Here is a 10,000-nt window from a genome sequence, read left to right on the forward strand (position 1 = left end):
GCCCCATTTTTTCCGGCTAACGCTAACAGAGAGGGGTCACTCCCAGACACACACGGGCAAAGCTAACACCAGCTGTTCACCCATCCCCATTTTTCCAGGCTAACGCTAACACGCGGCGGGGGGGGGGGGGGTCGCTCCCAGACACCCGGCCAAAGCTAACATCAGCGATTAACCTAGCGCCCCATTGATTATTTACAGATTGCGAAACAAATCCCCCTAAAAAAGGAGAGCGAAAATCAATAGCGTTAGGCTAATGTCATCAAAAACTCCCCCTCTCCGGGTGGATTTTGGTTTTTGACCCCTTCTGTCATCCGATAAAAGAGTGATAAAAAAAGGAGAGATAGACGGGAAACGAACCAGAGGGGGTCGCGTCCCTCCCCCCCTACTGGGTAATGTAATGTAAGGAGCGGGGGCTAAAGGCTAATAATGTAATGTAATGTAATGAGCAGGGGCTAAATGCTAATAATGTAATGTAATGTAATGACTAGGGGCTAAACGCTAATAATGTAATGCAATGTAATGAGCAGGGGCTAAAGGCTAATAATGTAATGTAATGTAATGAGCAGGGGCTAAACGCTAATAATGTAATGTAATGTAATGAGCAGGGGCTAAAGGCTAATAATGTAATGCAATGTAATGAGCAGGGGCTAAAGGCTAATAATGTAATGTAATGTAATGAGCAGAGGCTAAAGGCTAATAATGTAAAGTAATGAGCAGGGGCTAAAGGCTAATAATGTAATGTAATGTAATGAGCAGGGGCTAAATGCTAATAATGTAATGTAATGTAATAAGAGGCTAAATGCTAATAATGTAATGTAATGTAATAAGAGGCTAAATGCTAATAATGTAATGTAATGTAATGAGTGGGGGCTAAACGCTAACAGCATAACTCGCGCGGGCCGCGACTATTATGGCCCGCCGTCGCCCCGGGAGACCCCAGGTAACCGGGTGAGATGTTCTCGACCCGAGGGGGGAAAACAGAACCCCCCCTTCCTCTCCGTGTTCCGTACGCGCCGGCCCGGGCGGGGCGGGGTTCGACTGATTTACGGCCGCCGCCGTCTCGCACCTGGCACGGCGCGTTCCGGAATCCGACCCCGTGACCTCCCGGCTAAGCTAACACTCCCCCACCCCGGCGGTGCGGGAAAAATATTTACACAAGCTAAGCTAACAGCTCTATTAGCCACACGGCCTGTAAAAAGTGACTGTTTGTACATGTGTGAGTGTAGATAATTACTTATATGTAATTATGAAGTTAATAAATTAGCATAAAATTGCTATATATAACAAAGTTACTGATTGATGAAGAAATATAATTATGAAATTGATAAATTAGCATAAAATTGCTAAAGAAATACAATCATGAAGTTAATAAATTAGCATAAAATTGCTATATATAATAAAGTTACTGATTCATGAAGAAATATAATTGAGCTGAACAAATTAGCATATAATTGCTAAATATAATGAAGTCATAAACATAATTGTGAGGTTAATAAATTAGCATAAAACTGCTATATATAATAAAGTTACTGATTCAGGAAGAAATATAGTTATGAGCTGAATAAATTAGCATGAAATTGCTAAAGAAATATAATTATGAAATTGATAAATTAGCATAAAATTGCTATATATAATAAAGCAACTGATTCATAAAGAAATTACTTCATGAAATTGATAAATTAGGATGAAATTGCTAAAGAAATATAATTATGAAATTAATGAATTAGCATAAAATTGCTAAATATAATAACATAACTGATTCATAAAGAAATATGATTATGAAATTAATGAACTAGCATTAAATCGCTATATATATTAAAGTCATTGATTCATAAAGACATTAATTATTGAAATAAATGCTGGGAATCGAACCCCAAACTGCAGCATAGTGGTATAAAAAGCCATAAAATGCTAAAATATCACAGTAATCATAATTCATAATCATTCATTTCCATATATGACATATAGTTATATAGTTCAGGACTAGTTATATCAGGTTACGTTGAAAAGAATGTTATAAAACAATGGATATTGTCTATAATATCCATAAATCATAACTAATAGGGGGGGGGTTTCTTATTATTTTTATTATTTTCCATATTTAATAATAATAATATTTATAACAAAACGATCAAAGAACATAAACCAACCAAAAAACAACGTCAAGCGAACCGAAGCTCCTTAATATTTCCTCATATTCCTCAAAGCAGCCAGAGAATATTACCCATAATTCATAGTTTTCTGGAACATAATTCATGCATAGATATTAATTTTATATATTATAAAATATCTATTTTATATATAAATAATATAAATATCTATATTTGTGTAAGAAGCGAGTTTTAATCGTGTTAGCATAAATCTTTAGGTGTAAATGTCGTTAAAATGCGCGGTTAGCATTAGGCTAATCATTTGTGTCCAGGCTTTTCACTGCGACTATATGTATATATTATACTATATCATATTGTATTATATTATATTATAATATATTATGTCATATCATATTGTATTACATTACATTACGTCATTTAGCATACGCTCGCTTATTATCATCATTATTATTATAATTAGATTATTTATATTATATATTAAATATAAATGTTCTCACGTTTTCCATGTTTTATTATTATTATTATTATTATTTATTATTTTATAGACCAAGAAATTCATAATTTTGTCTTGTTTCCATGGTATCAGGAGCATATACAGTATGTCACTTAGCATACATGCTAACACATATGTGTGTGTGTGTGTGCGTGTATTAATTCATACAAAAATTATACGTGTATATTAATATAAACATACACACAAAAGCCCACTAAAAGTTATGTGTTCACTGTTAGCTTAGCAGAATTAGCTTCATTTTTAATGACTCTTTATGCATATAAATATACATTCATACACAAATATGTACACATTCATATATATATATATTTATACAAAAACATATTAAATATTAAAGCATCTTCGCTGTTAGCTTAGCAGAATTAGCTTCACTTTTCATTGCTTGTTATAGACATAAACAATGACTATATGTTTATATATGAATATATATTATGCACATGTATGCATATTAATACAAAAACACATTAAAAACCATGCGTTTTCGCTGTTAGCGTAGCCTAGCGTAGCTTATCCTAGCCTTTGCTAACTGTTTTTGAAGCCTGGAAGTTTCATGCTTTTGGAGTCGCGGCCTCGATCGATCCGCTCGGTTATCGACTCGCTTCCCCTCCCCTCTCTCTCCCCCCCCCACCCAGTCCCTGCTCGATCGAATCCCTCCGCGCTCGGCTGCTAACGCCTGGCCCTTTTTTCGGTCGCGTCCCCCTCTCTCTTCGTACACTTCGTTCCCTGGATCTCTCCGAGACAAGACCCCTCGACCACCTGGTTTTCGGGGGTGGGGGGGAGGTTGTTTGTTCTTCTCTTTTTCCCCCCAGGGCCAGATGGGGCTCCGACCCGGCTCCCCGCTGCTGCCCCTGATCCAGCTGGTTCTGATCGCATCCTCGACCGAGGGGAGCCCGGCGGGCCGGAGCTGCGCCGCGGAGGGCTGCCCGCCTCGACCCCCTGTCGTACTGGGTGAGTCCGGGTCGCGATCCCTCACGTCGTTTTTTTAGCGTTGCAGCGTTTAGCCCCGGACGGGGGACGCAGGGGGTTCGAATCCTAGACCCGGAGCTCGTAGCTTTGCACCTTTGCACTGTTAGCACCGGTACTCCATGGGTTTTAACTCTCTCTCTCCCCCCCTAATAGCGTTTAAAGGCGTTTTTTAGCGTTAGCCTGCAGCTAATTCTAACCGTTTTTCAGGCGCTAACAGATCTTAGCGTCAAATCACGTCTCTGGGAGCGTTAGCCTAGCCGCCGGAGCGGCAGAAGCGGCTCCATTTCGCGGCTAGCCGTTGGCTAACTCGCTCGGTCACCCTGTTGCTAAGATGGAGGTGGGATCAGTGTGTGTGTGTGTGTGTGTTTGGGGGGGTAAATGTTAGCTTGTTAGCTGGGCTGTGTGTGTGTGTGTTTGGGGGGGTAAATGTTAGCTTGTTAGCTGGGCTGTGTGTGTGTGTTTGGGGGGGTAAATGTTAGCTTGTTAGCTGGTCTGTGTGTGTGTGTTTGGGGGGGTAAATGTTAGCTTGTTAGCTGGGTTGTGTGTGTGTTTGGGGGGGTAAATGGTAGCTTGTTAGCTGGGCTGTGTGTGTGGGGGGGTAAATGTTAGCTTGTTAGCTTGTTAGCTGGGCTGTGTGTGTGTGTTTGGGGGTGTAAAATCACGTCAAAACAAACCGCTCGGCTAACGTTAGCCGAGCCGCCGATAAAGAAAAACAACCAGCGTTAGCATCGAAGCTAACGGGGCTAAAAACTTGTTTTTTTCCCAAAAGCTGGAAACCCCGCGAACTAAAAACCTACAGGACGGAGCCCCTAGCCTGACTTTCGGGTCCGTTTCGCAACCATTAGGGGGGTGAGGTCGCGTCCCTCCCCCCCTGGACTTTGTGTTCCCCCTGTAACCGGTCATAAGACGGGAAAAGCATGTGACCCGACGTTAGCATGCGAGTTAGCATCTCTCCTCCCTTACAAACAACGCAAACAACCCATTCGCGAAGCTAAACAGATAGCTTATCTCTTTCAAATTAGCCTTTGCTACTCCCTAAACACCCCCCCGGCACCGGAATGGGTTGGGTTCAAACGGGGGGGAGATCAGCTGATTAGCCGTAAACAAGAGTTTCCAGATGTTAGCATAGCGGTGTTTTTGTTTTGAACCTCCCCCCCTACCGCCCCTTAGGAGGGGGGAGGTATTTCTTGATTGCTATCATGCTAAAACTAGCCCTAAAACTCCTTTACCCAACCCGTTTCACCAGCACACTTTAGGTTCTTTAGCGTTTTAGCATTTTAGCTTTAGACCCGATCAGAAACCCCCCCTCCCCCGGGGATTCGATATTAGCATAGCGGCTATGGCCCTCTCTGCGGGTTGGCTTGTTTGTATGCTAACACGCTATTCCAGCCTCCTATCAGGCGCCTTATCTGGTACTTAGCAAACATTAGCGGTCGGGGTTAGCGATAGCATGTTGACTTTTCCCTTCTAACCGCCTCATTGTGCGGTTTCGAAAGCGCTCGGAACCTCACACGTACTGGTTTTCGGAGGGGGGGGTTAAACCATAAAAGAGGAAGGCTTTAGTTCCTCTTTCCCACCACAGGTCGGTTTCTAAACCTTTTAAAACACGCAACCCACTGGTTTCGTCCATTAAAACCGCTCTCAGCCGCTGTTGCTTAAATAAACGGCGGTTGGGGACTTTAGAACCCACGATCTACTGACGCAATAGGGCGCCAGCTTTATTATAACCGCCATATTCTCATAAATATCCACTTTAATAATTCATATTTCTTCATTTATTATTATTAAAGCTGTAAAATATTCAATAACCGCAAGGTACAAGGTCCGGACCCTGTTTTGGGCCAGAACCCATGACCAACCGCTGCAACTAGTATGCTAATGTGCTAATCTAGTCATATAGTAATGTACTAATGTGCTAATATGCTAATGGTATGAATCTAGTCATATAGTAATGTACTAATGTGCTAATATGCTAATGGTATGAATCTAGTCATATAGTAATGTGCTAATGTGCTAAAGTAGTCACACAGTAATGTAATAAAACTAATGTGCTAATGTGCTAATATTGTCATATAGTAATGTAATATATTCATGAGCTAATGTGCTAATGTGCTAATCTAGTCATATAGTAATGTAATGTTAATGTGCTAATGTGCTAATCTAGTCATATAGAAATGTAATGTGCTAATGTGCTAATCTAGTCATATAGTAACGTACTGCATTCATGTGCTAATATGCTAATCTACTCACAGCAGTAATGTGATGGACTAATGTGCTAATACACTAGCAGTAATACATTTCTGATTGGTGGAACCCCCCTAAATCTGCGCCCCCCCGCCCCCCGTGTGACCTCCTTAACCCCGCCCCCCTCTCCGACCCCGCCCCACAGTGCCGGGGGACCTGGGAAACCAGCTGGAGGCGAAGCTGGACAAGCCTAGCGTGGTGCACTACATCTGCTACAAGAAGACGGACGACTACTTCACCCTGTGGCTCAACCTGGAGCTGCTCGTACCCGTAGCCATCGACTGCTGGATCGACAACATGAGGTTAGCGCTTAGCGCCCCCCGCTCGTCACGTTACGTTACATTGTTAGCGCTTAGCCCCTGCTCGTTACGTTACATTGTTAGCGTTTAGCCCCTGCTCGTTACGTTACGTTACATTATTAGCGTTTAGCCCCTGCTCATTACATTACATTATTAGCCTTTAGCCCCTGCTCGTTACGTTACATTGTTAGCGTTTAGCCCCTGCTCGTTACGTTACGTTACATTATTAGCGTTTAGCCCCTGCTCATTACATTACATTATTAGCCTTTAGCCCCTGCTCGTTACATTACATTATTAGCGTTTAGCCCCTGCTCGTTACATTACATTATTAGCGTTTAGCCCCTGCTCATTACATTACATTACATTATTAGCGTTTAGCCCCTGCTCATTACATTAAAGTATATTATTAGCATTTAGCCTCTTCTCATTACATTACATTATATTATTAGCATTTAGCCCCTGCTCATTACATTATATTATTAGCATTTAGCCTCTTCTCATTACATTATATTATTAGCATTTAGCCTCTTCTCATTATATTACATTGCATTAATTAGCATTTAGCCTCTTCTCATTACATTACATTATATTATTAGCATTTAGCCTCTTCTCATTACATTACATTATATTATTAGCATTTAGCCTCTTCTCATTATATTACATTGCATTATTAGCGTTTAGCCCCTGCTCATTACATTACATTATTAGCGCGTAGCCCCTGCAGGAGTTTCCGCTCCACCTGGGTTCAGACCACTTCCCCGTATCGGTTTTCGGTAGGGAACCGAGACCTCAGGAGGCCGTGGGATTGAAACTGCTTGTGTGTGCGTGTGTGTGTGCGTGTGTGTGTGTGCGTGTGTGTGTGTGTGTGTGCGTGTGTGTGTGTGCGTGTGTACGTGTGTACGTGTGTGTGTGTGTTCCAGGCTGATCTATAACCGGACGACTCGGAGCACGGAGGCGCCGCCGGGCGTGGACGTCAGGGTGCCCGGCTTCGGACAGACCTACCCGCTGGAGTACCTGGACCCCAGCGGGCGGAGCGTGGGTGAGTGCGTGTGAGTGTGTGTGTGTGTGTGTGTGTGTGTGTGTGTGTGTGTGTGTGTGTGTGTGTGTGTGTACATATGAATGTGTTTTTCTCAGTAAGAGTGTGTGTGTGTGTGTGTTTCAGTAAGAGAGTGTGTTTCTCAATAAGGGAGAGCGTGTGTGTGTGTATGACTGTATATGGCTCTGTGTGTGTGTGTATATCTAACTCTGTGTGTGTGTGTGTGTGTGTGTGTATATGTAACTGTGTGTGTGTGTGTGTGTGTGTGTCGCAGGGATGTATTTCTTCACCATAGTGCAGGCTCTGACGGAGGCCGGTTACACCAGAGACCACGACATCCGGGGGGCTCCATACGACTGGAGGAAAGCTCCCAGTGAGTAACACACATACACACTCTATACACACACACACACACACACACACACACACACACACTCAGATACAGAAAAACACACTCCCTCTTTCTCACACACACTCACAAAGATACAGACAGTATACACACACACACACACACACACACACACACACACACACAGATACAAAGAGAGACCAGCACACACACACACACACTCACTCAGATACAGAAAAACACACTCCCTCTTTCTCACACACGCACACACGCACACACGCACACACACACACACACACACACACACACACACACACACACACACACAGCCAACCAACCCCCACAGCCCACAGACAGACACCCCAAAACCGACACACACACACACCCTTTAACCCTCTCTCTCTCTTTCTCTCTCCCCCTCCCTCCCACACACACACACACACGCACACACACACACACTCCCCCCGCAGACGAGAACAAGCCCTACTTCCTGGCGCTGCAGCAGATGATCGAGGAGATGGCGGAGGCCTTCGGCGGGCCGGTGGTGATCGTGGCGCACAGCATGGGCAACATGTACGCCCTCTACTTCCTCAACCGGCAGAGCCAGGCCTGGAAGGACCGCTACGTCAAGGCCTTCGTGTGCCTGGGGGCGCCCTGGGCGGGCGTGGCCAAGACGCTGCGCGTTTTAGCCTCCGGTGAGTACCCGGAATCGGAGATTCGGAATCGGAGATTCGGAATCGGAGATTCGGAATCGGTGATTCGGTATCGGTGATTCAATTCGGTATCAGTGATTCGATCCGGTGATTCGGTATCGGAGATTCAATCCGGTGATTCGGTATCGGAGATTCGATTCGGCGATTCGTATCAGGGGAGTTGGTGAGTGAATCGGTGAGCGGGCGAATGTCTGAGTGAGTCGGGGAGTCAGTGGTTTGGACAGCGGGTAAATGAATCAGCAATTGAGTCTGTGAATTGGTGATTCGATTCGGTGATTTGTATCGGTGATCCGTATCGGGGGAGTTGGTGAGTGAATCGGTGAGGGGGCGAGTGTCTGAGTGAGTCGGGGAGTCAGCGATTTGGACAGCGGGTAAATGAATCGGCGGTTGAGTCGCTGAGTCGGTGATTCGGTCAGGGGAGTTGTTGAGTCAGCAAGTGAATCGGTGAGCGGGCGAGTGTCTGAGTCGACGAGTGAGTGTCCGAGCGGGTGCGCCTGAGTGTCTGAGTGAGTCGGGGAGGCAATGATTTGGACAGTGGGTAAATGAATCGGCAGTTGAGTTGCTGAGTCGGCAGGAACATGAGTGTGCGTGTCTGGGTGAGTCAGTGAGTGTATTAATGAGTGAGTGAATGAGTCAGTATCTGATCAAGTGAATCACTGAGTATCTGAGCAAGCGAACGAGCCAGTGAGCGAGTCAGTATCTGAGCGATTGAATCACTGAGTATCTGAGTGAGTGAATCACTGAGTATCTGAGTCAGTATCTGAGTGAGTGAATCACTGAGTATCTGAGCGAGCGAATCACTGCGTATCTGAGTCAGTATCTGAGCGAGCGAATCACTGCGTATCTGAGTGTCTGGGTTAGCATCTGAGCGAGTGAATCACTGAGTATCTGAGTCAGTATCTGAGCGAGTGAATCACTGTGTATCTGAGTGCGTTGACTGACTCACTCTCCACCCCACCAGGCGACAACAACCGAATCCCCGTCATCAGCTCGCTGAAGATCCGCTCCCAGCAGCGCACCGCCGTCTCCACCGCCTGGCTCCTCCCCTACGCCGGCGCCTGGCCCGCCCGGAAGGTGCTGGTGTCGACGCCCACCGCCAACTACACGCCGGGCGACTACCGCCGCTTCTTCGCCGACATCGGCTTCCCGGACGGCTGGCTGATGCGCCAGGACACCGAGGACCTGGTCGGGGGCCTGGAACCCCCGGGGGTGCCGGTGCACTGCCTCTACGGGACGGGCGTGGCCACGCCGGAGGCGTTCCGCTACGGCGCGGCGTTCCCGGACGTGGAGCCCGCCGTCGACTACGGCGACGGGGACGGGACCGTCAACCTGCTGAGCGCCCGGGCGTGCCAGGGGTGGGCGGGGCGCCAGCCGCAGCCCGTCCGCCTGCTGGAGTTGCCGGGCAACGAGCACGTCGCTATGCTGCTGAACATCACCACGGTGGAGTACATCAAGAAGGTGCTCTCCGCCCCCTGACGACGAGGCCACGCCCCTCCCCGGAAACCCTGCCCCCCAGGGCCACGCCCCCCTACGTCCCCCGGAAACCCCGCCCCCCAGAAGACCACACCCCCCCCCTTTGTCCCCTGGAAACCCCACCCCCCCCCGAGGAAGAGACGCCAATCGACCGCGGGACTCCGCCTACGCGTCTGTCCGGCCAACCGAGCGCGAGATAGCGAAGCGAACGCCATCACCCAAAACCCCCCCCCCCCTTATCCCCGCCCCTCCGGGACGGCGTTACGCTGTGACTGTGTCGGAATCGCCGGGGGAA

General features: G+C 46.5%; 1 protein-coding gene across 1 annotated transcript; it reads left to right on the top strand.

Annotated features, from left to right (window-relative positions):
• Nucleotides 1-3,282: 3,282 nt before the first annotated feature.
• Nucleotides 3,283-9,766, top strand: pla2g15 (phospholipase A2, group XV). The gene is made up of 6 exons (XM_036535680.1): nucleotides 3,283-3,573; nucleotides 5,981-6,137; nucleotides 7,055-7,173; nucleotides 7,445-7,543; nucleotides 7,990-8,214; nucleotides 9,194-9,766. Exons 1-6 carry the CDS (start codon nucleotides 3,441-3,443, stop codon nucleotides 9,706-9,708), a joined length of 1,248 nt encoding a protein of 415 aa, XP_036391573.1. The 5' UTR covers nucleotides 3,283-3,440; the 3' UTR covers nucleotides 9,709-9,766.
• Nucleotides 9,767-10,000: the final 234 nt, after the last annotated feature.

Source organism: Megalops cyprinoides, chromosome 8, assembly GCF_013368585.1.
Source record: "Megalops cyprinoides isolate fMegCyp1 chromosome 8, fMegCyp1.pri, whole genome shotgun sequence".
Taxonomy (NCBI): domain Eukaryota; kingdom Metazoa; phylum Chordata; class Actinopteri; order Elopiformes; family Megalopidae; genus Megalops; species Megalops cyprinoides.

Coding starts and splice junctions, on each gene's coding strand:
- pla2g15 (XM_036535680.1), top strand. CDS start 3,441: ATGGGGCTCCGACCCGGCTCCCCGCTGCTGCCCCTGATCCAGCTGGTT. Junction 6,138..7,054: donor TGCTGGATCGACAACATGAG/GTTAGCGCTTAG, acceptor TGTGTGTTCCAG/GCTGATCTATAACCGGACGA. Junction 7,174..7,444: donor CCCCAGCGGGCGGAGCGTGG/GTGAGTGCGTGT, acceptor TGTGTGTCGCAG/GGATGTATTTCTTCACCATA.